This window comes from Tauraco erythrolophus, chromosome 23, assembly GCF_009769465.1.
Source record: "Tauraco erythrolophus isolate bTauEry1 chromosome 23, bTauEry1.pri, whole genome shotgun sequence".
Taxonomy (NCBI): domain Eukaryota; kingdom Metazoa; phylum Chordata; class Aves; order Musophagiformes; family Musophagidae; genus Tauraco; species Tauraco erythrolophus.
In genome coordinates, this window is record NC_141487.1 from 8,694,023 (window position 1) to 8,722,016 (window position 27,994).

Genomic DNA, 27,994 nt, shown 5'->3' on the forward strand with positions numbered 1-27,994 from the left:
GTCACTCGCGCCAGAGCGGAGCCCTGGTGCAGCCTCCCGTCCCCGTGCCCGTGTTCCCACGAGCCCCCTGCAAACGGGACGCGGAGCGCGGCACGCTCAGCCTTACCTCGGCTGGGAACGGGAGCTGCGGAGGCAAACGGCGGGAAGGGCTAAATATCTGTGCGGAGAGAGGAAACACCTTGCTTGCCCGCCGGCCTTCGCCGCGGCTCCCGGCCCCTCACATCCACCCCTCGGAATTTCTCTGCCCTGGAGCGCCCGCTCGACGCCCCGACCTACCGGTCACGTACGGTCCCAGAGGCATCTGGCTGTAGTTGACGATCCCGCCCGGCCCGGGACCGCGGAAATTGGGCCCGAAGTTGTTGCTGTAGATCTGGGAAGTGCCGAAGGAGCCCTGCGGAGACACGGAGGGCGAAGAGGCGCTGAGCCGCAGCGCCGGCCCCGCCGGCACGCCCCGGTGAGCGTCCCCGGCCCTGCTGACCTGCTGGGCAGTGGGCTCCCCGCCGCGGGTGGCCAGGCGGCTCAGGATGCTCCGCTCCGACATCTGCAGCCGGGCGGCCACGGGTGGGATGCGGGACAGCATGGAGGGCAGGCGCGTCACGTCGGCCTTCATGTCGCTCAGCAGCTCCTCGAGCTGGTTCAGCACTGCAGGCACAGCCAGGCGGCACTCAGGATGGGGGCACACCCGCCGGACCCTCGGCAGAGGCGGGAGCACCCCCGGGGAGCGGTGAGCTCCGGCAGCCAGGAGCTGACGGCAAAGAACACCACGGACCCACGCCACCGCTGGCTGCAGCCACGGCGTGCCACTTCCCGGTGCCGTCGGCGGCAAAGCGAGCCGGGGAGAAGCAGGCAGCTCCTGGCCGAGGGAACGCGAGACAGGAGCAACCTCCTGGCTGGATTTCCCCACGGTCAGGGTGGCAAACCCACCCCGGCCCCCCGGCAAAGGCTCCCACCCACTGTCTGCCAGCACGCACCTTTGTGCAGGACGGCGTTCGCGGGCTTGTTCCCAGCAAGGGACTCTTTGGAGAGATGCTGGTGGCTCTCGGCAAGGCACTCCACCTCTGCCAGCCGGGCGTTCAGCGCCATGGCCGGGTGATTGGGGTCTTGGGTCATGTTGAGGTACGCAGCCCTCCGCAGCTGCTCCTCGATCACCAGCGCCTGCTCCAGCAACTGGGAGGTACAGGAGGGGAAGAATTCAGGACCAGAGTCTGCATCGCTCTGCAGGCTCCAGCTGGCCACACGGTTCGCACCAGCAGAGCCTCTGCCCTGCCGTGCCCCTGCCAGCCTCACCCCAAAAGCTCCCAGGGGGACAGGCGCAGCCCTCGTGTTCTCTTATCCCAAACGTGGGCCCGTTCGGATGCTGAGCATCCCAGAAAGGGACCCGGGTAGCGCTTCCGTGGCGTCGCACACAGCAGGAGCGGGCAGAGCACCGCGCCAGCCCACTCACAGGGAGGAGCCCAGGGCAGCCAGCCCGGTCCCGCGCACCGCACCGCCTGCGAGCTCCCCGCAACCGAGCCCCGGCTGCCAGGTGCCTGCTCTCCTCCGGCAACCACGAGCCCCTCGCAAAGCTCGCCACTGCTCCCTGCTCCACTCTGCTCCCAGAAGGCGCCGGTGGGCTCCCCCTGGCTTTGGGGCACCGCTCCGCTCCCCCCGCCAGTAAGAACTCACCAGCCCTGGACCTGCAACTCGCCTTGAAGCGCCGGGCAAGGAACTTGTTCTTCATCTCAAGGTAGTTCCCCTTGTGTATCTCCGACTTGAACGGCTCGTTCAGGATGACGTAGCGCGGGTCGTTCTGGATGTCCTGCCAGCGGGCGTAGCCGTGGCTGCGGTGGCAGGAGCGTCAAGGGAAGAACCAGCCAGCCAACGGCACGCCCACCGCCCCGCAGCGACACCACGTCGCCAAACCCCTGCCCTGCTCGTCACCGCACGTGGCCCCAGCTCCCACGCCCCAATGGCGGGAGGCAGGCTCCCACCGCAGCAAAGGGTACGTGACAATTCCTGCCAAGAGCCAGTAGTCGTGCCGGCGGTGCCAGATGTCGTAGATCTTGCCGGAGGAGACGGCAGCCCTTTCCTCGTTCTGCCACAGCGTGTGCAGCTCTGCAAAAGCCAAAGTGAGACAGCCCGGTCAGGCCACGGGGCTGCCGAGGACACCACGCAGCGCAGCAGATCGGGCGAGTGGCGGCGTTTCCCGCGTGGCCATGGGCACACGGCAAAACCGAGTCCCCTTGCTGCTTCGTAAACGGTTCACGTTTCTCGTGCAGGAGTGGCCAATGGCTCATCTCCTGCTCCTACCCGTGAAGCCACCGTCAGCGATGTTGAACATGAATCGGAAGTTGATGTTTCTGTCCTCCTTCTTTCCATCCTCCTCCTCCTCTTTGTCCCCGTTCTGCTGAGCCTCACTCTGCTCCTTCTCCTCCGCCTTGGCGTCCTCTGCTTGGCAAACACCAGAAACGGCGCCTGCCTGACCCCACTCCACCCAAAGACCGACTGCTGTCATCCTCGCTCTGCCAGAGCCCCTGCTGGAGAAGTCACCAGCCCACTCTCCTCTCCCCAGCAGCTGACCAGCTGCCTCCTCCAGCACATCCTTCTGATGCCAACGGCTGTCCTTGCCACCGCCCCGCGCCCTCGCCTCTGCCCAGGCACCCACCTGGCTTCGGAGACCCTTGGCACCACTGCTTGCCCCAAAGCCTCCTCATGCCTCACCTGCTTTGACTTCTTTGTCCTCCCCTTTGCTGGGGCTGCTGTTCAGCTCTGGCTTCTCCAAAAGCTTCTCTTTCTCTGGAACCCCCTCATCTGCAGAAGGAAACGGGACTATGAGAAAAGCTTGGGGTGAAAAACGCTCTTCAGGGAACAGCAACTTATTGTCCGGACGGACTTTCCCTAGTAGAGTAAAGCGTTCCTGTTGTACACACCTTCGAGGGATTCAAAAAACTTCTCACAGAATATGCTGCATTTTATCAAGGAAACATTACTGTTTTCCCTCTTTCTCGAGACATATGGAGGAACATACATAGGAAAAGAAAACGCCCCCAAAGTGAGCACTTTCATAACATGCACCTGGAATTGTTTTGTTGGGTTTTTTTCCAGGAATTGCTACAGGACCATGTGACATTCAGGTTTCCCACTGTGATATGGAGAAGAGAAAGACCCAAGCAAGGTGCAGGTGCCTGAGCCTCCCACCGGAGAGAAAGACGGTGCATCAGGAGCACCAGCACATCCATGGCTGCGAGGGCGCGTGCCCTGCTCCCCACACGACTTCGGCCGTAGAACTCCTCCAGCACCAGTCGGTGTCACCGCTGGGTGCCACAGCCCCATGGACGTCCCAGCCACGGCTGAGAGGGGAGCCAGCACACGGGGATCATCTTCATCCAAGCCACGAAGACTCACCTTTCGCCACGGGCTCGGGAGAAGACTCGGCCCTTTCGCTCTCCTCTTGCTTCTCTTCCCTCGGTTTCTCCTTGCTCTCACAGCTTTCTGGGTGCTCTTCACCTTCCACCTTCTCGGCGCTCACAGACACCTTAACGTAAGTGCCAACGCCAGATCAGCCATCTCGCCACTCCCTCAGGGAGCGCTCCGAGTTGTGGGGCAGGCCACAAGAAGGCTTCCTGGAGGAGATGCCAAAAGAAGCCACCCTACCTGGCTCTCAGACACCTTCCTGGACTTCTGCTCCACTTGGTCCTTTTCCTCCTGGAACCCAAGCTGTGTTTCTGTTTTGTCTGCAGCAACAGCAAAGCAAGGGAGCTACAGAACTATGGAACTCTATATATGGAACTATGGGCTCTATAAGGGTCTGTAGGGCTGCTATAAGGGCCTGTAAGAAGGAAGGGTCTGTCAGAGGAGAGAAGAAAGGGTGGGTCTCTAAGAGGTGAGAAGGAAGGGTGGGTCTCTAAGAGGTGAGAAGGAAGGGTGGGTCTCTAAGAGGTGAGAAGGAAGGGTGGGTCTCTAAGAGGTGAGAAGGATGGGTGGGTCTAAGAGGTGAGAAGGAAGGGTGGGTCTCTAAGAGGTGAGAAGGATGGGTGGGTCTAAGAGGTGAGAAGGAAGGGTGGGTGTGTAAGAAGAGAAGGAAGGGTAGAGTTCTATGCCTCTATGGAACTCTATAGGGCTCTATAGGGCTCAGGGCCCGCGAGGGCCGTGTGCACTGCCGCAGCAGGCAGGCATCTGCAAGACCTTCCGGTGTCTTGGCCCAACTCCCTTGCCGAGGCAGCCGGAAGCCGCGGTGCCCCGCAGCCCGCAGGCACACCCACCTGCCAGTGCCACCGCTCCCGCGTGCACGTGTGCTGGGCTGGCTGGGACAGGCGTGGTGGGATCCGACGACACGACCTCGCTGGGCTTCTTGCTCTCCGCGCCCTCGAGAATCAGATCCGGGGTGCTGTACTTCCCGTTGACGTGCTCGAACTCCTGCACCTGGGGCAGACGCGCACCGAGTCAAAAGCAGCAGAGCCGCTTCCAGCCGGTGCTGTGGAGCCGGCGCGCTCAGATCCACGCCGTGGCAGGATCGCTGCCCGCCCTGCCAGGGACGGCCGACACTACGGCTCCGAGAGCCAGTCGGTTTCTCTTTTTTGCCAGCCGGGCTATGGAATACCCGCCCGTCCTACGCCCCTCCCAGGGAAAGACGCGGCAGGTTCGAAAGGCAGTTCGCACTACGGCCACCCACGCGGTTACGGCACAAACGGCCGCGCGCTGACCCGGGAGGCTCGGCGAGAGGCATTCAGCAGCCAGAAACCCACAGCCCCCAGAACGCCCCTGACACGGCACATCTCCAATTTTACTCACCCACCTTCTTCCTCACGAGTGACATGACTCCTATCCGAGTCAGCACATGCTGGCGGGACAGCCCTTCCCGGGGAACGCCGTCCGCAAAGGTTTCGGCACCGTCCGCTCCAGGCTCGCACAAATGTCTCATGAAGAGAGAGACGTACGCCCTGCGGGAGGCACGGCAGCCCCGGTCAGCTCGGCCCATAGACCCCCGCTGAGCCACGCACCCTCTTTCGCCCACGGGCACAGGCAGAGCCATAAAGAGAAGCACAGCAGCCCTCCCAAACGAGAACAGGTGCTGCCTCCCCAAAAATAAACCACGGTGGGGCTGTGCTGCCCAGCTGGCATTGTCACGGCGCAGCATCTGCCTTGCCCTGGGGGAGTGCGGCAGAAACAGGGTGATCAGTTCGTCCCCAGCGCGTGAGCGAAGGGCTCACCGCAGCCACCCGGAGCCCAGGACGGAGCTCGCCCCGCCTGCCCGGCACCCCCCGTACCTGAACTCCTTCTCGCTCTTCCCGCGCAGGTCCCGCACCAGCCAGTGGGAGTTGAAGGCGTCCTGGGGCGGCATGCCCCAGCGCATGATGGCGTTGAGGAAAGCCTTGCGCTGGCGGGCGTTGAAGCCCAGAACCTGCAGCGAGCAGAAGCACTGCTGTGATCACGACGCAGCCTCGGAAGCACGCGGCATGTCGGAGCCTCGCAGCCGAGCTGCACCAGGACTGATGCGCGGGCGACCAGCCCACGAGCCCAGGGCAGCCCCAGCACAACCGCACCGGCTCTGGCTGAGGCTCACCTCGATGTTCCCCCCAACTCTTGCCAGCAAAGGAGGAGAGGCTTGTCCCGGTCACTCTTCAGCTGCCTGCGGGATTGTCTTCTGCACCTGGAGCCAAGCAGCCTCAGTGACGGACGGGCCCAGGCAGCAAGGAAGGATGGCCAACACGCTTGCGTGCCCCAAGCTTCCCTCACCCCTTTCCGACAGGAGCGGAACCCAGGCAGAGCGGCAGCCCGGGCTGCAGAGCCCCTTCCGCCCACCCCACCGGCCTCCCCGAGCCGGGGCACCCTCCTGCCCCTCCAGGCAAGGGGGTCCCGGCTCTGCTCCTCCTGCGGTCCCCCCAGCCTTCCACCACGAGGACCAGAACAAGGTCCCACAGCAGCCAGTGAAGGAAAGAGCCGGCTGCCATCCCTGCCCCAGGAATCTCCTCACCTGGCAGGCCAGTGAAGACACCTGCCCCCGAACGGAGGCCCAGAAGCACATCAGTCCCTCCAACCCAGATGTTTCCACTGCGCCTGAGTGCCAGGGCCTCCCGCAGAGCCAAATCCCATGGAGCATCAAACACATTAACTCACTCTGACCTTCTGGCCGCTCTTCAAAGTCTTCATCCTCGTCCTCGGAGCCAATGGAGTACTCCGACTGGTTGTCAGAGAGCTCGTCCTGCCACTCTGCAGACCACAGGAGAGGCGGGTTAGCAGAGTGCCGGAGCAGCGGGACCTGCCCCAGGGGGCCAGGCAGGACAGGCAAGAGTCTGCCTGCAGCTGCCATGGGCATCACCACGGGCAGTGAAGGAGAACAGGACAAGCAGGAAATCACATTCCGAGGTTATCCAAGATTAGCATTCTCCTATATAGAAACAACTCAGTTCCGAGGTATTTTGCCCACAGACATGTTTTTCCTAAATTCTTCTGGCAAAACTAGAGTTTACAGACCAAAAAAGAAAAAGAAAAATATCTATGAAGAATTTCTACCCTGGCAAGTTTAGGAATGCGGGAAGCACAGAGCCATGCAGCGGAAGGCCAAGCAACCCATGCCACAGCCGGTATGTCCGCCAGAGAACCTGCCTGTGCCGTGTCCAGAGCCCGCCCGCAGGAGCTGCCGCCCACCCCCGCCCGGCCAGGGGCCGAGCGGCCGCAGCCGTACCTTGGTCCTCCTGCGAGGTGTCGTTGTAGTTGACCTGCTTGCGGATTCTCTTCCCTTTCCCCAAGTTCCTGGCCAGATCTTCCTGCTGCTGCTCGTAGTGGTGCCGCAGCAGCTTCTCCCAGTAGTCGGGGTCCACATTCTCCTCTTGCTTGATGATCTCACGTTCCACCTCCTCCTGCAAAGCAAGAGACCGGAGGCTCGAGACAGGGCAGCCACCAACCTTGCCCGCATCGCCCTGCTGCCTGCCCTCCACAGCACCCAGGAAAGTGGGAGGTGGAACACCCAGCCACTGGCTGGAATCTGGCTCCCGGGTCTTTGCCCAAACGCACTGACCTTGGCGTAAGGTTGTCAAAGGGCCGAGGAACCTCCCACCCAGAAGGAGCTCCTCCGAACACGGCCACCCATCCCACCCTGCAGCGCCCACGCCCGTCGAGGGAAAAACTCCAGATCTGCAGAGCTCCCCCAGAACAGCAGCCTGCCATCAGCTTCATCGACTCGGGACCCGGGTCTGGAACAAGCCGTAGGCAGGGAGGAGCCCGGCCCCACACCGAAACACCGCAAGAAGAGGAGAGGGAGGGGAAGAAGCACAAACAGCGGGAGGTACGACGAGGTGCGACTGTAAGACATGATACTGATCACATTACCACACCGTCCTCTTCTCTCACAACATACTGGGCCACTTTAAAGGAGCTGAGATACTCGTTCATGTTCTGCAGCTCCGTGTCATCGGTCGCGTCCTGGTTGCGGTCCAGAAGCTTCGAGATGGCAGCGTCGTCGTAGTGGATCACGCTGCTGTCATCCACGTCCTTATTGTCACCTGGAGGGTGAAGCGAGGGGAACGGAAGCACGAACCGCCGTGTCGGGACGGCCCGCTCCCAGAGCCAGGGGGACTCAGGCCGGGCACAGGGCCAGGCAGGGGGACAGGCGGCCCCTACAAGGGGGGCTACACACCTGGCGGGGTCCCACCATGCTTTTTTTTCACACCGGGAGTCACTGCACCCCCTTTGGTGGACAGCGTGTCAGAGAAAGGGGTGACGGCATCCGGCATGGCGATCCGCTGTCCCTGAGACACCATGCCTGCAGGTGTAGGAAGAGGAGAACAAGCCCAGCTGCTGAGACAGGGCCCCACCTTGATCGGAGCAGCCCCAGCACCTTCCCAGCCTCACCTTCCACATCATCCTTGAAGAGCTCCTCTGTCCCAAACTTGAGGATGTCGTCCAGCTCTTGCTTGGTCATGGAGCCAGACTTGGAGCCGAGCCCCGGGCGGACGACCAGATGGGTGAGCATCATCTTCCTCTTGGCCACCTGGGTGATGCGCTCTTCAACGGAGGCTCTGGTCACAAAGCGGTAGATCATCACCTTCTTGTTCTGCCCGATGCGGTGAGCTCTGCTGAATGCCTGCGGGCAGAGGACGAAGCTGCCGAGGGCAGTACTGTGCTGCGCCAGCCAGGGCTCCGGGTCCTTCATCCCTCCGAGGGTGCACGAAGGCACCGCGAGGGCTGCTACGGGGCGGTGGAGCAAGAGGGGCTCCTCAGAGACAACCAGAATGCACCCGGCCCCACCGTGCTGACTGCGGACAAGCCGGCTTCCCGACACGGGTCACCGGCGGGAAGGGGCTGTGGGCTGCGGCGAGGACGCGCTCCCCAGGAACCCTGCTGCAGGTTCACCAGCCCACGCTGCTCCTCCACCACCCTGCGCCGGCACAGCCGCCCTCCTGGGACCCAGGGAAAGGAAACGCTGCCACAAACGGATGGCAACGGTGGATGTGGCTTTGGAGAGGACCTCCTCCTGGCTGGAGAACATGGGAGGGATACATGTTTCCCTTCTCTTCCCATTATTTTCAGAGGCATTGGCTACTCGCCCACTCCAGCTGCCATTTCCCGTTGGTGCTCAGTCCTTAGCTCGGGTCTGCCCCGGGCTTTTGGAAACGCAAGTGGAAGCTCCCCAAAAATAAGGGGGCACCCGGTTGCAAACAAGCAGCAGGAGAAAGTGAGAAGCCCACAGAAGAGAGCTGGTTTTATGTGCCAGGCCTCTCCCGTGCCACAGACGGGCCAGGGCAGGCCAGTGGACACAGGAAGGGGGCTGCGGCGCAGAAACGCACCCCACAAATACAGCAGAAAGTGTTGGGAGCTCTCGAGAGAAGAGACCGACGTCCCTGTGCAGGGCGTGCGAACAGAGGGCAGAGCCACGGAGGTACTTACTAAACAGGAAGGAAAAGGAAAAGCAAGAAACCTGGATGTCATTGTGGGGGTTCCAGTCAGAATCATAAATAATGACTGTGTCGGCCGTTGCAAGGTTTATGCCCAGACCGCCGGCGCGGGTAGAGAGGAGAAAGCAGAACTGCTGAGCACCAGGAGCTGGGAAAGACAAAGCCACAGTGGCAAAGGGTGAGACAGAAAGCAGCGTGGCCCACGCGGGAAGGTGCAGCGCCGCGCTCTGGGGATGAAACGGCAGGAACCGTGGGTGTGAGCCAACAAGCACGGGGCAAACAAGCCAACTTCCCAACGGGGAAAGCAAGGAGCGAAAACACATCGCTCCTGGGAACCAGTCAGCAGAGAAATGCAGCTCCAGAGCCAAAGGGGAAGCTCTGTCGCCTACCAAGACCTCGAAGGGAAAGCAGGAGTCCCCCAGCCCAACTGGCCGGCCGCCAGCACGCTCAGGGGTCACCGCGGGATGCAACTCGAGGGCTCGACGACACGGTGCAAGCAGCCCACGCCGTGCCTCGGGATGCGGGACCTTCAAGCACGGCACAAACCGATGCGCAGGCGGCCCTCCGCCGCCTGCTCCATGCCGGCCCTCCGCCGCCTGCTCCATGCCGGCCCTCCGCCGCCTGCTCCATGCCGGCCCCGCTGCCAGCTGCGTGCTGCAATTCCCCCCGCGCCCCCTCCGCGGCGAGGCAGGCAGGCGCGTACCGTTAAACCTGTCGATGGCCTCCTGGCGCAGGCCACCGGTGATGCCCCCGTCTATCCGCTCGTACTTGTAGCCTTCGTACTCCAGGAAATCCTCCAGCAAGTCCAGCATCTTCGTCATCTGTGGAGCAAGGCAACCCTGGCACCAGCAGTCTGCACAGCCTGGCTCCCTGCCACCCCCAGGGACCTGCCTGCAGCCCAGAGGCCACGGTGGTGGCAGTACCATCAATGGCAGAGTACAGCTGACTGGCAGCTGCCAGAGGAGTGACACTCACATCTCATCTTCTACAGGCAGCTTTGCCAGCACGAGGGAACCGTGCCTGAACTGCCCTCCCAGAAGAGGAGCACTATTACTGTTATCTCCTCTTTATCCGTAGATAAAAGAGGTTTTAAACAGTACAGGCGCTCCCTCGGGAGAGAGCTGGGAGGCAGACCATCCATCGTGACTGCACAGTGCCACGCTATCTAGGGGATAAGCTGTCACCAGCTCTTCCGCCTATCTCTACAAAATTCTCATACGGAATAAAAAGAATCCTTTAAAATATATTTATTATTAATCCTTCCCTACACTCACCTGAGAGAAGATCAGAACTCTGTGACCCCCATCCCGTAACTTCTTCAGCATCTTTTGGAGCAGCATCAGTTTCCCAGAAGATTTCACCAAAGAATTCCCATCGTAGGATCCGTTGGGCAGAACCGGGGCCTCCTGTGAAGGCACCCTGGTTAGCCTCTCCCAGGACACCACGCGTTAGCTTTGCGGAGAAATTCACACGCGTTTCAAAGACAAAATTCTTGTACAAAGCCACTCACATGGAAACCCACACCATTAACCGAAGCAAGGTCACAGAAACGGCCCCACCGACAGCCCACCACGGAGCAAACACAGCTGACGTACCACGGCGGCCACTGGGAAGAGGTACGGGTGATTACAGCACTTCTTCAGGTCCATCATGATGTTGAGCAGCGAGACCTGGTTCCCACCACCTTTCGAATTCAGGGCTTCGAAATTCCTCGTCAGTATGAATTTGTAGTACTTCCTGCAGCAACGGGGAAGGGACAGATGCCCTCGTTAATTCGGTCGGAGGCGGGACCGGCGCAAGCAGGACAGCACCCAATTAAACGCCACTCGCGGCACTTCCGAAGGGACATTTGGATGTTTTCAAACGCGCTGGTTCGGCACCCTCAGCCTGGGGACGGGTTTATTCCATTGCTCCACAGACACCACAGCCCCTGTAAGCGGGATGGCCTCGGGAGCACAGCAGCCAGGAACGCCCCCCGCCCCTGGGCACAAACTGCGCCTCACCCCACCGTGCCAGGAAGAAGCAACATGCCCTTCCCTTCGAGTCAGCCCAAAACCAAGGGAGCTGAGCAAGCATCCACCACGGCAGCAGTTGTGCTCGGACTGATGCCAGGCGAGCTGGCGCCCCAGTGCAGAGACCAGGAGAAGGAGGAGGGGGTTCAGGTTCTGCACTCTCAGAACCAGCAGCACCACGCCGACAGGCTGCCACCATCCAACGCTTCCCACAGAGCAGCCAGCACTGCACGGAGCCCAAACTAACTGGGCTGAACGCGCTCCCCGGTGAGCCAGAGCGTGCCCTGGGCTCTCCCCACAGCAGGCCTGAGCACAGCAGGGTCTCTCCGGCTGCTGAACCCCAGGATGCCCCGCTGAGCTGCGGATGGGGCGGGCGAGGGAAGCCAGCCGCCCCGGGGAGTCACGCTGGAACGACTCACTTCTGCATCTGGCTCAGCTCCACTCTCACGATCAGCTCCGTCTTGGCCGGCATGTTCTTGAACACGTCCGCCTTGAGTCGCCGCAGCATGTGGGGACCCAGCAGATCGTGGAGCTTTTTGATCTGGTCCTCCTTGGAGATGTCTGCAAACTCCTCCAGGAACCCCTCCAGGTTACTGTGAAAGCAGCCGGAACCACACAGCGCTGAGCAATAACGGGACACGCGAGAGCAAAGATACCCGTTTCTTTCTGACTTCAGAACGGGCAGAGCTCTCGGGGCACGTGATGCGGAAACGCTCCCGTGGCTGCATCCCAGCAGAGCAACAGCTGGACCGAGGAGCCGCACTGACGGCTGAGGAAAGTTGCACTAAATGTGCTAAGGAGACGTCTGAACAAGCTCCCCAAAGTACCTCTGTCTCCTCGGAGAGAGGGAGGAGAAGGCAGGTTTCAGCCCCTCACTCCTCAACCTGAGCGACAGCGAGGCAACAGCTACACCCAGGACCCAAAAAGCAGCAGCCCACGGGAATAATCAGGGGTTACACAAGACGTGCGTGTGGCTGCTGTGACAAACCACGGGGGCGACGCGTTTTGCCATCTGCCGGCCGGCACACACTGGTGGCACTGGCACAGCGGTAACCGGAGCCAGGCACCCCCGCACAGACAGGAGCCCCAGAAGCCGGAAAAACTCTGCTGAGCCACCTCGCCGGCCGGCAAGAGCCCAGGTCCCGGCTGCTTCTCCCGTTTCAGGGGCCGGGGGAACTGACGCGACTTACTTAAACCTCTCGGGGGTGAGGAAATTGAGGAGGTGGAAGAGCTCTTCCAAGTTGTTCTGGAGCGGAGTCCCAGTGAGCAGCAGCTTGTAATCGATCTTGTAGCTATTAACACTCTGAAGAACTGGGAAAAGAAAAGAGGTTGGGTTCAGAGCTCAGGGGAGCCCATGAGTCTCTGGGGGCCCTGCAGACTGCGCACGCGGAGACTCGGCAGCGACCTCCCGCCGCGCCAGCATGCGGAGCAGACCACAGCTTGCGTGTCCCGCTCCGGGCCATCCCCATGGAGCGCAGGGAGCATCCTGAACGGCCTCGGGTCACCAGACCCTCCTCCTGCGCTGGGGATGTGTGAGGTCCCAGGGGCCAGAGACCGCGTTTAGCCTCAGGTAAAGAGGAGAAGAAGGAGAGGGATCGGTTCCCTTGGCGACAGCCCATCGGAAGCCTGTCGGGCCGCCAGGCAGCAGCCAGGCCGCCGCCTCCTCCCCTGCTGAAGGATTTTTAATGCCAGAGGACGTTAAAGAGAGCAAATCCACCAAAACGCAGGTCCCAGGCAGAGCCCACGCAAGGTGAGGACATCTTTCTCCTCCCAGGGAGGAAAGCACAGGGCAGCAGACCACCACTGCTGGGGTGATGTATTATGTGGCACTGGCTGCACCGCAAAAATCGCTCCCTAACGTCTGCTACCTACTTTGGACTGGTTGTTCTTCAGCCTGTGTGCTTCATCCACCACCAGACAGGCCCACTCGATGGAGCCCAGCACCGCCTGGTCAATAGTGATCAGCTCGTAGGAGGTGAGCAGGACATGGAACTTGATCTGGGCTTCCTTCTGGAGGAGCAAAGGGAGAGAAAAGCCAGGATAAGAGAGCAGGGAATAGGACAGCCTCAACCTTCGCTGCTGCTGTAAGGGACCCAAGGAGAAAAGGAGGCGCTGCCTGCACCACACTGCACCGTGCCTGCAGCAGGGCCGAGGCACGAGTCGGGCCGGCAGAAAATCCATACCCGTCTGAACATGAGAACTGAGTAGGGGACTACAGAAACAGAAAAGAGTCTGGCAGAAAACCTTCAAAGCTTATCACAAATCTCCTGCATTTGCAAACAGTGCCAGCTTCCCTCTTTGGGAAACCAGCCTCCCTCTCCAGGTCCAATTCTGCTCTCTCCCCTTCTCACTGATGGTTAAAGGACTGGGTAGGGCACAGACCCAGCTCCCACCTTCATCCGGAAGACCTTCTTTCCACTCCGGATGGCGTTGTCTTCAAAAGAAAACTCATTTTCCCGGATGACCGACCGGCTTTCTTTGTCCCCTGTGTAGGTGACGACGTAGAAGTCAGGAGCCCACATCTCAAACTCGCGCTCCCAGTTGATGATGGTGGAGAGAGGGGCGCTGACCAGGTACGGCCCTTTCGAGTGGCCCTGCTCGGGGAGACAAAGCCCAAGCTGTTCGCCCCGTACCAAGCCGCGCTCAGCCACCTCGGGGACTGCTGGATCCTCCACTCACCTCCTTGTACAGGGAATACAAGAACACAATAGTCTGCACGGTCTTCCCCAGCCCCATCTCGTCGGCCAGGATCGTATCCGTCCTTGGGCCCAGGAAAATCTCAGCCAGTTCAGTCCTTCCAGCTGGTAAGGATGGAGCGTGCCTCCCGTGGCGTCGATGTACCACGGCTGCTTGTCAAACTTCACCGTAGGCTGAAAAGAGAGAGAGGCGATGCGAAGCAGTAAGAACCAACTCCCCTTCCTTTCCCTGCGGCTGAGCCTGTCCCTCTTCAGCCTCGTGACACGGAACAGCCCCAAAAGAGAGGGAGACACGGCCCCCAGCACAGACCAGCCCCCAGGCTCCTCACCGCAACGCCACCCCGGAGCTCTGAATGCGAAAACCAGAGGGGCCAGACCTCCCTCCCTACTCACATCCACGAGAGGTGTTTCCGGAGGCTTTTCCAGCTTCTCCTCTTTCAGCTTTTTCCCCTTCTTGTTCAGCTTCTTCAGAGGGCGTGTGTCCTCCCCCAGCATCAGCTCCCTGCAACAGCCAGCGTGCATTGGGAAAAGGCAGGTGGGCATTCCTCGCCCGGTCCCCAAGCCGAGGGACAAAAACGCCTCTCCATCTCCACTACCTCTCGCCCCACGGGAGCGTTCCTGGCCCCGTTAGCACAGGCACCCACGGAGTGTTAATCTTCCCCTCCCAACATCATCCAGAATGAAGAATAGCAATCTCATCAGAACATGGGTGGTTTCCCCAAGCAGACAGGCAGCAGCACCACGGAGCTGCCCTGAAGTGCAGTGAGACCGTGAATATCTCGGCAGTGTAAACACGGAGGAGGGGGAACACAGGCTGGAAAACAACAGGCAGGGAGGAATTCCCAGCCATTTCAGGAGGCTCAGCTTTCCTGAAGTGCTCAGCCACCACTATCAAGAGAGGTCCCTGCGAGCGGTGCCAATGTGTTCAGAAGGGGGACACCCACGAGTCCCTGGTCACGCCAAACGCCTGCGCAGGGTGCCCGGCTCTGCCTGGCTCCCCCCGGCTGTGGCGGCCTGGCCGTGGTCCCACTGTCCAGCTGGCTCCTACCTGTGGTTCCAGTAGAGGTGTTTGAGGTTCTCGTAGTACGGGATGTCTATCTCGTCAATCTCCCAGGTGCATTGGTCATACGGCAAGTCCTTCCACTTGATCAGGTAATGGATGTCTCCCTTTTTATCAAAGCTGTAATGCAGGGCACGAAAGCCCAAAAAGCCCATCAGTGGGATGGCACTCGGCCCCCAGGAAGCAGCTAGCCATGACCCGCTTCCACAAACTGGGATGCTTCACTCTCTGCTTTCACCTACAGACCACGACAACCGAGCAGAGGTAGAAGAACGCACAGAAAGCATCAGTGCTCACTGGCAGAAACGTGTTAAATCATTCAGCCTCAAAGGCTGCTCTTCCGTTCCACTGAACAGCCTCGCTCCCCTGTTTTACCAGGACTGGATGAACACCAGAGCTCACCCTCTTTCTCCCTTGCAGCATTCACTGCTCTGTGAATTGCTTTTTGCTTATGCTGAAAAATGAACAAACACACTACTGAGTCTGATTACACGCCTACGAGGAAAAACCCGGCCCTATTAGCAGACAACGTAAAGCTCGCACGAAAATTAGCCGGGCAGCTTTGTTTATTTTCTGCCAAGCAGCCTTCAAGCAGAGTTGCCACTTGAAATTTCAAGTTGCCACTTTGACGTGAGCGCAGAGGGGCCACGTGGCTTCGGAGAGGAACAAATGACCTACACGGAACGGGGCTGCTGTTCCGAAGCAGCTCAGGTGAGTGGCCACACGGCACAATCGATGGCTGCAGTAGCAATTTACGGAATGACTAAGAGGGACCCAAACAATACGCCTGGGAAGACTGGCACAACTCTCTCCATCTGCCTTCGGGAAGATTTACCACCTCTGTTTTCACATGCAACGTAGCTGAATGACAAAAGGGCATCAATTCACTTCTGATTTGGCTTCACTGCTGGAGCAAGCCTCCAAGGTGACAGAGCCCTCGAAACAAGCCAGCAGCTGAAATTCCATCAGCTGAAATTTTGGGCAAGTCCCAGGAGCGCGGCAGGGCTCACCCTTGCCGTTTCCCTCCCTGAGAAAGCAACGGCATCGCTCAGCGCCAGCGCTACCAGGGCTCAGGCACCCCGGCAACGCGTCTTTCTCCTTCCGCAGCCCATTTGTGCGCCCACCCGCATGCGGCTCCTCACCTGTGGTTCAGGATGCGGTGGATCATCATCCACTCGGGCTTGATGCCGTAGCGGTAGAACCGCTCCTCCATCTTGGCGTACTGCGGGTCCTTGTTCTTCCGCTTCTCCCTCTGGCTGTCCTCGTCCCCAGAGCCATAGTCAAAGGCCGGTGGCTCGTCCATGTCATTCTTCCGTTGGTAGTTGCGGTACATTACGGTGTGGTACAGCTCCAGCTGCGGCAGGAGGAGCCACGGTCAGCCCTTGGGCCAAGCAAGGGCAGGGACAGGACAATGCCGCCGCACTGGCTCACCTGCAGCTCCTTGACCCAGGAGCAGTGCCAGTAGGAGAGGCCGGCCCACTTCACGAAGAACTCGCGCTCCGGGATCCCCTCCAGCACCTTCGGTGGGGGGAGAGCCAGCTCTGCGTCCGGGGCGGGCAGCACAGGCGGGAGCGGGGCGGCTGGCGGCTCTCTCCAGGCCCAGTGCAGGATGCGTTGGACTTTGCCCTTCAAGGGAGGACACTGGGGACAGAAGAGCAGACAGGCAAGAGCACGGAGGTTACGGTGAGCCCTGTCCGGGGCTGCAGGGAGGAGGGTGGACACAGGGGCAGAAAGGATCACACGAAGCCGAGCAGTCGGCAGCTGTCCTGGTGTGGCGGGGAGAGCACGGCCAGGGCTCCGGGGAGCATGCCGGCACAGCCTGCGCCAAAAGCTGCTGCCAGAGGGAAAGCCCAGGGCAGAAAGCGCCTGGGAATTCGCCTCCGGCCACAGGGAGCCAGGCGTGGCAAACCTGAATCATCCCAGACCCTGGCTGCATCCATCTCACCCCGCAAACACCACCGCCGCCCCGGGCACGAGCGAAGCGCTGCCCAGGGCAGAGCGGCTCCTCCGCTGTTTCTGACGGGGCGGACGGAGAGGCGGCGGTGAGGGTGCGCGGGGCAGGCGGAGGCTGGTGGCACAGGTGTGCCGTAGAAGCGTCCATGACACTGCTGCATCCCCCGTGGGGACGGGTCTTGCCACCAGGCAGGAAAGGCCCCTCTGCACTGGCCGTGCATCAAGCGGGGGCTCAACATCCCACCTAAAAGCCGGCAGAGAAGCCACCAGGCAGCAATCCCCGGAGGGAAGGCACGCAGCTGGCAGAGCCACCCAGGGCCACCCAGGGCCCTTGGATACGTGCAACCGGCAGCGATGCTCCTGCAGGGAGGGGGTGTGCGGCAGCGGGCAGGACGCCAGCGCTGCAGCGGGGCATGGGGAGAGCACACGGGGGCAGCAGTGGCTGGGAGACCTGCTCCCAGGCCGGGCGGGTGCAGGATCTGGGATGGGGTGAGGAATGCTGGTAACACTCACTGTACAGCGAGGGCAGAGCCATTCACCGTTTGGTATTTCTGGCAGCGGCGGGTTCAGGCAGTGGAGGTGGTAGGAGGACGGGCAGGTGTCGCAGCACAGCAGCTCCCCTCCGTCCTTACAGACCCGGCAGAACTCCATGTGGTCATCCTCCTCCTCCTCGCCGCCCTCCTCTTCCTCTTCATCCTCCTCCTTCGGCTCCCACTGGATGCCCTCCTTTTCCTGGGGAGGCACAGCCAGTGTAACACCGAGGGCTCCCCGCCGGCCACCTGCCCACCCCCGCGGGTCCCCGACCCCACTCACGCAGTGGGGGCAGCTCCACTTGCCCTCGGGGGCCTTCTCCAGCTCGGGGTCCAGGCAGACAAGGTGGTAGGCACGGGGACAGGTGTCGCAGAGGATGATCTCCCCTCCCTGCTGGCACACCTCACAGTAGTCCTGGTGGTCTGTCTCGTACCCATCCCCTTCTTCAACTGCAAGCAAGGGACAGGCGTCCGGTCAGAGGGATGGCAGAGCCGCCGGCTCTCCCGGGAGGGAACGGGACGCGTGCTCCTCTATGACACGGTTAAGGACAGAAGGAAAGTGTTTCGCCTCGGACCCCTCCTGCCACGTCCCCCTACCTCTCTGTCCCTCAGCACCACAGTCCGCCTCTGCACACAGCATCATCTCACCTCTGTCTCTCTTTCTCTCTCCACACTGTATCATCCTTTGGTTCCTTCAGGCTCTCAATGGAGAATGCCAGAACCTGGAGAGGTTGCAAGGGAGGCCAGTCAGAGAAACCTCCCCAGGTACCGCCACCACCAGCTGCAAACGTGCCATGCAAGGGCGACACGGCCGAGGAGGACGACTCCTCTCCTGGGACTACTCTGCTCGCCCTGGGTGCTCGCTGGCACAGAGGCAGGATCTCCCACAGCTCAGCGCGGATGCAAAGGGGACAGGAGGGACAACGCCTTGCAAGCACCGGAACGGCTCATCTCGATTCCCAGCTCTGCCACAAGCTCCCAACTCAGACCACCGACCTTCCGCTCCTCCAGCACGTGGCAGGAGCTGCCCAGCTCCGGCACAAGGACCCTCATGCGGCAACCAGCCACGAGGAGAAGCGATTCCCTTCACACGGGAGCCGTGAAGCCAGCCGGCCAGCCCTGCCTCCTCGACCGATGGGAGGCTGGCGGGCATCACGCCCTGACCATCTCCCAGCCCAGAAGCCGCCCTTCCATTCCTCGGAAGCAAAAGCCCATCGGCAAAGCTAAGAAGCCAAAGGATGCGCCTGGATGTGAAGATCTCAGCCTGAAGGAGGACGCGAGGCAGAACGGCACGGGAGGCAGAGACGGTGCGGGCAGCTGGGCAGGGCGGCACTGAGCCCTGAGGGTCCCTGCCGGCGCCTGGAGCCGGAGCAGGGCTTGGGAAGCTCAGCTCTCAACAGCAGCACGGCGACGGAGGTGCCGTCGCGCAGAATCCACCCGCAGCTCTCCGCAAGGGAAGGGACGCAGGAATACACGCACAGACCATGGCCACGCAGCCGCTGGGAGACCCCGACAGTCGCCTTCCACCGCTGTCCGCGTGCCTCCCTCTTCCTGCGTCACCACCACAGACCTACTGCCCGCTGCTGCCCCACTGCACGCCTCTCGCAGACAAAGTCCCTCGTCTTAACGCGTTCTCGCCCGCAGCTTGCCCTGCTCCGTCGCAGCCTGCCACAAGCCATGTCTCTCCAGGGGCTGCTCCTCCGAAAATCACTTCCCTGGAAGTCCCACAAATTCTGGAACTTTGCTGCTAGAGGGTAAATCCTGGCAGGATCACAGGTGCAGGCAGGGTGCCAGCGGCCCACACTGCCCATGACACACGCTGGTGCCCAAGTGGAGCACCAGAGCACCGCAACCACGCTCTCCTGAAGCCTCTCCGAGTGGTGAAAAGGAGCTGGCTCGGGGGCAGACGAGCCCCAGGTGGTGGCTGACGGCGGGAGAGAGGCCCGAGGGACAGCTGACCGCAGACTGGCAGAAAAGCCCTGCCACCAGGCTGCTCTGCTGCCACCGGCACCACGGGGCTGAGCCGCTGCCCGCAGCAGGGTCCGCTCTTTGCCTTCTTGCGGACAGGAGCCCAGATGCCAGGAAAGCCCCTTGCACCCCCCACACACAGACAGGCACGAGCACGTCTGCTCACACCGAGCCGGTGCCGGACACGGCCTGGAGCTGCCAAGGCCAGGAAAGCACCACCTGAAAAGAGAAATCCCACCAGAACAGGAACAGAGTACAAAGGAATGGCCTACTCCGCTTTTTCTTTCTCCTCCTCTTCCCTCGCTTCCCAGGCCGGCCGAGCACTCGGAGCGCACTGAGGAGCTGTTGATGCTGGCACTGTCAAAGTCGGATTCCTCCGTTCCTCCTCTTCGCTCTGCAGAAGGGAAAACCAAAGCACACAGTCCGAAGGCTGGCACCCCCGCGGTCGCTGCCAGAGCGCACCGCTCCGCCGTGCGACAGACCTCCAAAGACCCACGGAAACCCCGGGGGATCATCGACCAGCGGCCGAGCTCCCTGGGGCACCGTCCTCCCCGCAGGGATCACCCAGCCGGAGCAGCAGGGACGGCGGCAGGGCGAGCGCGCTCCTGGCACCGACGGACGGGCTCCGCAGGAGCGCGGCATGAGGTGGGCTGGGGTCTCCCCTGCAGCCCGCCGTCCCCGGTTCGCACCCGATCACCCGGCTGCCCAGCGCTCCAGCTGCGGGAGCGAGGCCGAGCTCTCTGTAACTCCGAGAAAGGCGAGCGCGCAGATCCGGCGCACCCGCAGACAGGACGGAATTGTCGTGACGCGCGGCTGGACAAAGCGCGGCAGCGAGCGGCTGCCCCGCACCGCTCCTTCGCTTCAGCCCCTGCCGCACCGGGGCACGAACACGCGGGCCGCGTTCTGCGGGCGAGAGCTGCAGAGTCAGCGAGCTCCAGGAAGGGTGAACTAACAGGATCTCCATCAGCAATATGATCAGGATCTACAAGAGTTCTGTCCCTACTCACTAGTTATTTTAAGAGATTTATTCTTTAAAACGCTCTGCTACTCTTCAAAAGGTGCCTGATGCTCGTGTGCCAGCCAGAGCACAGCGCACCAGCTGCCCAGAGCCCTGCTGCTGCGCTCGTGCTGGGAAGCTGTGGCACCCCTGGGCTACGCTTCGGGATCCCGGGTGCCCGGAGGCAGGCTATGCCAACGTAACTAAAGCATTCCACAATTCTCTTCGACGAATGGTTCAGCTGAAGGATTCCTTTGCAAACGAAATCGGAAACGATGGTGTTGCCAACCTCACCACTGAAAGCAAATGTGGCCGTAGGATTTTAGCAGAAATGGTGCCCAGACACGACGTCTTTACAAACCCGAGCCCGGACACAGCTCCCTACCAAAGGGATGTGGGAACGTGCCGATCGGAGCCTGGCCCCTTGCAGAGGGGCACAAACGAGGCTGTGACACCCCCACGTGAGGGAGGGCTTGTCCTGGCATTTCCCTGCCGCGCCCCCCGGCACCCAAGGCCCCGCGCAGGAGGCGGCGGTGCGCACTTACAGAGGAGCCCTTTTTCCTTTTGCTGGGGATTCCTCCAAACCGGAATTTCAAGCCCGCCATCTTTTTCCCTTTCCCCTTTTTCTTCCCGTCTTTGGAGCCCTTGATTTTCTTCCGCACACCTGGACCTGGAGAAACAGAAGGCTTGTTTGGTACTCTGTGCAAACAGCTGTCCCCCAGGTCGCCCCCACCCCAACCCCAGGATTTACAGGAAGATGAGAGAGCACCAGGGACCACTGGGAGCAGGGCAGCAGTCCACGTGGTCGCACCGCCCACGGAGTGCGTCCTTTGGGGCACAAGGCTGCGCGCCCAGACCCAGCGCTTGCCAGGAACCAGGGGAGGAAAGCATCCACCCTGGGATGCAGGAGAGGGAAAGCATCTGCCCTGGGATGCAGGCGAAGGACCACGGCCCACGGAGCACAGGGCTGCGAATATCGACCAGGGCCTCGGGGCTCTGCCAGGCACGGAGCACACGGACACGGCGCCGGCGAGGCAGGAACGCTGCGCGGAGCCCACCGCGCGGGAAGGCTGCTGCAAGCTGCACCCTCGGTCAGCCGCCAGCTCTGAGCTGCTTGTCCAAAACCTCTGGAGGCATCGAGAACTGACAATGGCACCAGCAGAACAGCAACCTTCCCGAGGAGGAACACGGCGCAAACAGAGGGAGATCCCTCCCTTCCCCACCACCGCCCAGCTTCGATCCGCACAGCCCTCCCCGAGCGTGGGGAAAGCAGCACCAACCCGCGGTCAGGAACAGGGAAACACGTACTGCAAGAGGCCCCTTTCCACACAAACCAGACCACTTCCAGAGGAGCTACTGCAGGTTCCTACGGCTGGCTCTCTCCTTGCAAGTGGGCTTAGAAGACAGTCCCTCCCACCCAGCTGCCAGGAGAATACACCTTCCACGCCGAGAACGGGCTGCAGCCTTACTGCCAGCGCCCTTCAGGCACTGAACCTCTCGCCATCGCAGACACAAACCGTTCAGCTCAACCACCGAGTGGTGCCCGCTCATCTGCCGGACCACACCTGCTCGGCCAACGCACCTCTGCCCGGCCTTGCTAACCTACAAACCCTCTTCGGCCTCATCGGACTCTGAGCATACTGCTGGTTCCTGGAGGGCTTTACAACCCTGCAGAATCCCTCGTGATAGAAGACGGCAGAGAAATAAGTGCAATCGCTTATTTAAGTCGTAAGAACGAAGTTGAGTATTAACTGCCCCCATCTGCCAAAAGCCCAGCAGGTCCCGAGGCTGCCAGGGTGATCTGCCGTGGGTCACAAAGCACGGTGCCCTCCAGGACTTCTGCCCGGGACACGGGAGCTGCGACACACCTCTGGCACTCCCTTTGCCTTCCCGCTTTGCTGAAGCGTGACTCCTGCCTGGAGATGCTTTCCCAGCTTTGCCAGCCTGACAATGCGGCTGACTAGCTCGGCAGGCAGGCTGCACGCCACCGGTGAGAGCGGCCCCTCCGCTCGGCCCACCACAGCTGGCACCTACCCTTGCCCTCCTTGGTCTTTGCCTTCCTGATGACGGTGGGCAAGGAGGGCTGCTGGGGGCTGGCGGCGAGCGGCGGGGCGACGGTGACGGTCTCCACAGCTGCAGCAACCGCTGCTGCCGCCGCCGCTGCCGAGCTGCCCTTGAACGGGTTGTTGGCACTGAACTCTCGCCACTTGGCACCGAGCACGGTCATCATCTTGGACATGGGGATCTTGGGGTTCTTCTTGGCGATCAGAGGCCTGCAGGGCAGGGGAGAGGGAAAACCACGTGTCAACGGGAACGCTTCACGGCACATCTGCTCCTGCTCGCGGTGTGCTGGTACTTCAGCCCAAGAAAGACACCAGCAGCACGTGCCTCGCAGCGGCAGGCTGCTGTGCCCGCGGGTACCAGCTCTGCTGGAAAGGCAGCGGCAGCCAGAGCTTTCTTGAACAAGTACATACGCATAAAGGAGCACATGGCCTTCCCCAGAGACCACCTTTCCCTGAAACACCTGTCGGGTTTTGAACAGCTCACAGTATGAACGAAAATTTGTTATTGTTACTCAATTTTTCTCATCAAACTTCCCAAATAAGCACGCACAAAAAATGGGATTTTGGAGAGAGGGAGAAGTTAGAGAAACACTTCAGCTGTTTTCCAGGCAGTCCTGCGATTAAAACGGAGCCCCGAGGACCACTCCGAGGCAGGCAGGAGAAGCAACGAGGAGCTCACAATGCGGAATTTGCTTCACAACTTCACCCGCTTGACCGAGCAATGCCCAAATCTCAACCACCCCACGAGGCCCCGTCCAGACCCCCAGGTTCCTACCTGAGGAACTGGCTGAAAGCCTTGTAATTAGTCAGAGTATGATAGTCTTCTTCAGAGAAAACATAATCTACGTCATCGAGGCCCCACTCCTCCATCAGCTGGGCTGAGCTCTTGGGCTCCTGCAGATGTACAGACAGACATCAGGAACGTAAACGGCCTCCGACCTCCAAGTAAAACACACTGGCTTCGTCGCCACAAACGGCACCGTGAGGACTTGTGATGGCACATCGCCACGTGGCTCATCCCCCCGCCGGGGAGGGCTCTGCTTATGCTGCCGTAACACCGAGGGAACTCCTCCACCAGCACCAGGGCACGGCCAGAACACACGGCTTGACTCCCAGCGAGTAACTCGCAGGGATCTGGCCACACCCCGAGCTCTCATGCTCCAGCATCAGTGCAGGGTAAGGGAATCTTTGGTACCTTTAGACCTCCGTCGTCATTGTCATCCTCCTCTTCATCCTTCTTCTTCCGTTTTGGCTTTTTCTCCTTCTTGTCTTTCAGTTTTTTCTTCTTCTTTTTGTTGGGGGAATAGTCGCTCCCTTCACTCTCAGATTTCTCCTCGATCTCCTCTTCGTTGTCTGACATTTCATCATTGCTCCCCTAAAACAGAGAGTGACAGTGGAGAAAGAGCAGGGCCTGCACCCTCTGCTCTGCCCCAACAAACCCTCCCAGCCAGCACGAAGCAACTGCTGCCTCCAGCCAAAGCCAATCCTCCCTCCAAGAATCTGCCCCATCCCTGGCAGTGTTCAAGGCCAGGCTGGATGAGGCGTTGAGCAACCTGGTGTAGTGGAAGGTGTCCCTGCCCATGGAAGGGGGGATGGAACTGGATGATCTTTGAGGCCCCTTCCAACCCAAACCATTCCATGATTCTATGATTCAAAGTCACATTCTTCTACCACAGTGCAAACGACTATGAAACCCAAGGAAAGGAAGAGAAGATTTCTTCAGTCACGTGCAATCCTTGAGCTCACCGGACAGACAGACACCGTGCCCGGGTTTTGCTTTGCTGCCGTGTTCTTTTCCTGCCCAGCTGTGTTCTATGTGCCGCAGCGGCGCTGCGTGACTGCAGGAGGATCTCAGCTGCCCCTGGACAGAACCGCCCTGGTGGGTGCACAGTCGTGAACGGGGCACGAGAGCAGCGTGCAGTGAGCCCCGGGAACCGCTGCACTCCCACACAAACCCTCCCATCTCCAGCGGAGCCCTGGGCACACGCGGCTTCGGCAGCGAGACGAGCCAGCCACTCCAGCAAGGCCAGGGCCGCCGGACAGCTGGCGGCCGCGTTCTGCTCCCCCCCAGGCTCCAACGGCTACGCTGGGCTGGGAGAGCTACAGCGGGCACCGCTCAGGCAGGATTCTGGTTTCCTTCTGGGAGGGAGACCGTGACCCACCGCGCCGCTCCGACGGCAGCCACATTACCGCCCTAACGGACACCGGCGGAGCGCTCGCGCCCCAGGGGAGCCCGCGAGAGGATGCGAGCACAGGGCGTCCCTCCATCCCTGCTGGAGCCCCATGGCTGAGCCCCTGTCGGTTACGAACAACGCGAGCCTTTCCTCCAGCAGGGTTATAAACAGCTGTAATTTGGCAGGGAATAATTGGTTGCCATGGTAACTGCTGCAGTACAGGTTGAAATCCCCCCCTTCCACTCCCTCCTCTGACAAGGACCTTCATCTCCATGCGCTGAGGTTCCAGCCGCAGCCCGGGTATTTTATGCAGATTTTTCCAGGGGTTTGCAGCGTCGATCGCTGCACCGGGGCTTCCGTCGCGTCGCCGCAGAGCGAGTCCCGCTCCCGTGCGAGCACAGCGCGGCCGCGCTCCTGCCCCGCGCCATGGGGCCAAAACCCCGGGGCGCAACACGGGGTCCATCGCTCACGGTTTATGCGCCGGCCCCGCGCACGCCATGGGCTCGCACCACGCTCCCACCTTCCCCTAGCCGGGGGGAAAGTCCGCTTACCCCACAAAACTCTGGAGGAGGAGTTCAGGAGAAGGAAGCCCTGCTTGAGGCCTCCCTATCTTTTATCTCCTCATCCCAAAATGTGGCGTTAACCAAAAAAACCACACGTGCTCATGGCTCAGCCCGTTATCCTCTCCCCACCCCAGCGAGGCAGCGGTCGGACTCGGCACAAGCCGCGCACATCACTGCCGGGCACAGGGAGGACAGCGTTGACAGAGAATGAAAATACCAGGGGGTTTCATTTCATTCCCCACCCGCCCCCCACAAAAAGCAGCACAGGAAAATAATGCATCTACTGATGGAAGAGGCACAGGGGGGCAGAGGGCCCAGGCCAGCTCTGGGTGGCATCTGCAGCATGAGGAGAACATCGCCCTGGCCATGAATCAGGAGAAAACCTCCTCGGGGCTGCGACTTCTGCAAAGGCTGGCAGGCAGCGCCGCGCCGCGCAGGACGGAACCAGCTTGCTTTAAATCAGCAGCTCGCCGGGCTCCCATCGGCAGCAGCAGCGCTCGAACGCGCCGCCTCGTCCAGCCGATCTGTTTTCACGAATCCCACGGGGAGCGGCTGGAGGAGATCAGCACCGTCTGGCGCCGGTTCGGCAAGGGAAGGGGTGGGGATGCGTCTGGTCGTGCCAGGTGAGGGCTTCATCCCAGCATCACTGGGGAGGGACGGGGACCGCAGAACCCTCCCTTCCCAGCAGCTATCTGCGTTCAGGCACCGAAAGCGCTGGCACACGAGATGCCTGCTCCTGTCCTCGCGTCCAGCGCTGCCCAGGGACGGGAGAGCGAGCGGCGAAGCCCGCACGGCGCAACGCAGCGGTGTGCCCTGCTCTGGGACCAGACCGTGCCCAAGCCGCGTGCCCCGGCAGAGCGCAGACAGTGCCCGTCAGCCTTCCCGACCAGAGCGCAGACCCCAGCGCAGCCCTGGGAAGGTCTGATCCTCGGGGACACGCCGCCTCATCTTTGTTTTCCTACGGAAGGCCCAACAGCCCTTCCACGTGCCACATCCCAGAACCCCCACGCTGCCTCACTTGCAAAACGCCCTGGACGAGCGCGGCCGACACCGACGGCTGCAGGAACCTCCAAGCCCTGCCCTGCACACCCCCAGCGCGGTGGTTTGCCTCTCCCTCCTCAGAGCCACGAGCCCCAGACACCGCGGTGGTACAGGACATGCCAGAAAGATTTACTGTCTGCCCCCAGAGACAACGGCGAGGAGGTGCCGCACAGGCAGGAGGGCTTCGGCAAACGGAGACGGACAGTGGCATCGCACGTGCCAACGTACGCACCGCAGCCGAGTCCCTCCCGAGGGGTGGGCAGCTGCATCGCTGCTGGAAGGCGTGGTGGCCACTTCCACCCCCAGCCACTCTCCAGAGACCACTCGCAGGGCAGATTTGCACCCGAGCTCATGGGCTGCTCTCGCCCTGGCTCTGGGTCACCTCCCAGGGATAGGAGGGTGCTGCTCAGCGAGGGAACACCCTGATAACGCCCCCCCTTTCCATCCACAGACACCTGAGCAGTGCTTGCTAGCAGTGCCCTGAGCAGCCTGTCTGCACCAGCCTGGCATGAGAGCATGCAGCGTTACCTCCTTCTTCCTCCTCTTGATTTTGGCAGCCTTGCCGTCTTTCAGCTTTTTAGATTTCTTTTTTTTCTGCACGGCCACTTGCTCTTCTGCAAAAAACTCATCCAGTCCTTCCAGCATCCCATCATCTTCTTCTGGGGACAAAAGGGACAGCTCATGCAGACGGATCGCGCGGGCATGCAGGACACCACGTTCATGTTTACCCTCTCAGAGGAGCACACCCGAGCGGTGGCATCAAGCCGCACGACACGGAGCTCCGTGGCCTCTCCCGCAGACCCCCACACTGATCTGCCGCTGCCCCTCGAGGGAGCCCTGGCAGAGTCCTGCCCAGGAGCGCCAGCACAGGCACTTCCCGTGCCCAGCTCCGCGCTGCCGCTCGCACACAAACACCCCAGGTTCTGCTCTTGGGAGACAGGAGCACGGGGACGGCCCTGCGTGCTGCCTGCTCGCACCGACCTGGGGCCGCAGGTCATTAGGCAGCATTAATTAGGCTTTCACCTTTTGGATCTCCAAGTAGAGCCCAGTAAAACAGATTCAACGGTACGCAAACGAGGAAGAGGAAGGCCTCACATGGAAGATGCATGCCACGGCTGCAGGGAGGTCAGTCCACCTGCCACAGCTCCACGCTCCGGGCACGCCACGGGTGCCAGCCAGGCTGCGTGTGCCAGCCCAGGGACCCCAGCACTGGTCCCAACACGTGCTCTCACCTTCCGTCACCACCGCCTCCCCAGACCCAGCACCACCAGCGAGTCCCAGCGCCCCGTCTAGTCTTTGCATTTCTTTAAAGCCCACGTCAGTGTTTTTATTGTTAATTCCTGAACTCGTACAGCAATAACGCTCCGGAGTCGTCGGACGGATTCTGGTTTGACTTCGAGCCGCGCAGCTTTAGGCTCCGGCACGGCACGTGCCTGAGCTCCACCGAATCCGGCGGGAAGGGCGGGAGCCGGGCAGTGCCCGAGCCCGGCGGTACCGGGAGCCCGGCCCCGGTGGGACCTGCCCACCTGCTCCCCGCGCACCGCACGGAGCCCCCGGCGAAGCGGGGCTGGAAGAGCCCTTCGGCCGGGCCGGGCCCTGTCGTCCGCTGCGGGCGTCTCCCGGGGCTGCGGGGGGCTGGCACCCGCGGAAGGACGGACGGCAGCCCGACGCTCCGGCCGGAGCCAGAGCCGCCCTCGGGCGGTCCCGGCGCGGGGACGAGCCCAGGCCCCGGAGAGCGGCCAGCTCCGGCGCCGCGCCCGGGCACACCCCTCGCGGGGGCGGCCGCGAAGGCACCGCCGCCGTTCGCGATGCGCAGCGACACCGGGGCTGAGCCGGCGGAGCGGCGCCCACCGGAGACCGCCCCGGGCCGGGCGGGCGGGGCCGGCTGCCCCCGGCCGGGCCCCGCCTCGGCGGACACCGGCCCCCCCCCCCCCCGCCCGCCCCCGCTCCCGCCGCCTACCCGAGAGCTCCTCCTCGTTCTCCGCGTCGTCCAGCAGCTCCCGGCCGCCCGCCGGGCCCCGCATGCCGGGCGGCGGCAGCGGCCCCGCCGAGCGCCGGGGCCGA

General features: G+C 61.7%; 1 protein-coding gene across 1 annotated transcript; it reads right to left on the minus strand.

Moving 5' to 3' along the window:
- Positions 1-119: 119 nt before the first annotated feature.
- On the minus strand, positions 120-27,954 carry CHD5 (chromodomain helicase DNA binding protein 5). Its single transcript, XM_086625769.1, is given in 46 exon segments — positions 120-157; positions 277-391; positions 479-642; positions 972-1,167; positions 1,688-1,820; positions 1,986-2,094; positions 2,290-2,427; positions 2,701-2,808; positions 3,385-3,514; positions 3,634-3,713; positions 4,242-4,401; positions 4,775-4,919; positions 5,247-5,380; positions 5,543-5,580; positions 5,583-5,629; positions 6,093-6,189; positions 6,665-6,839; positions 7,309-7,481; positions 7,616-7,741; positions 7,831-8,062; positions 8,897-9,021; positions 9,577-9,694; positions 10,148-10,279; positions 10,469-10,610; positions 11,305-11,478; positions 12,076-12,184; positions 12,187-12,196; positions 12,758-12,895; positions 13,279-13,479; positions 13,565-13,644; positions 13,647-13,755; positions 13,975-14,083; positions 14,630-14,761; positions 15,784-15,995; positions 16,073-16,282; positions 17,108-17,326; positions 17,408-17,574; positions 19,365-19,403; positions 19,406-19,471; positions 19,474-19,486; positions 20,635-20,759; positions 22,124-22,362; positions 22,928-23,046; positions 23,348-23,527; positions 26,459-26,589; positions 27,891-27,954. Coding segments are annotated over 46 exon segments (5,871 nt in total). The 3' UTR covers positions 120-149.
- Between the last annotated feature and the right edge of the window lie 40 nt (positions 27,955-27,994).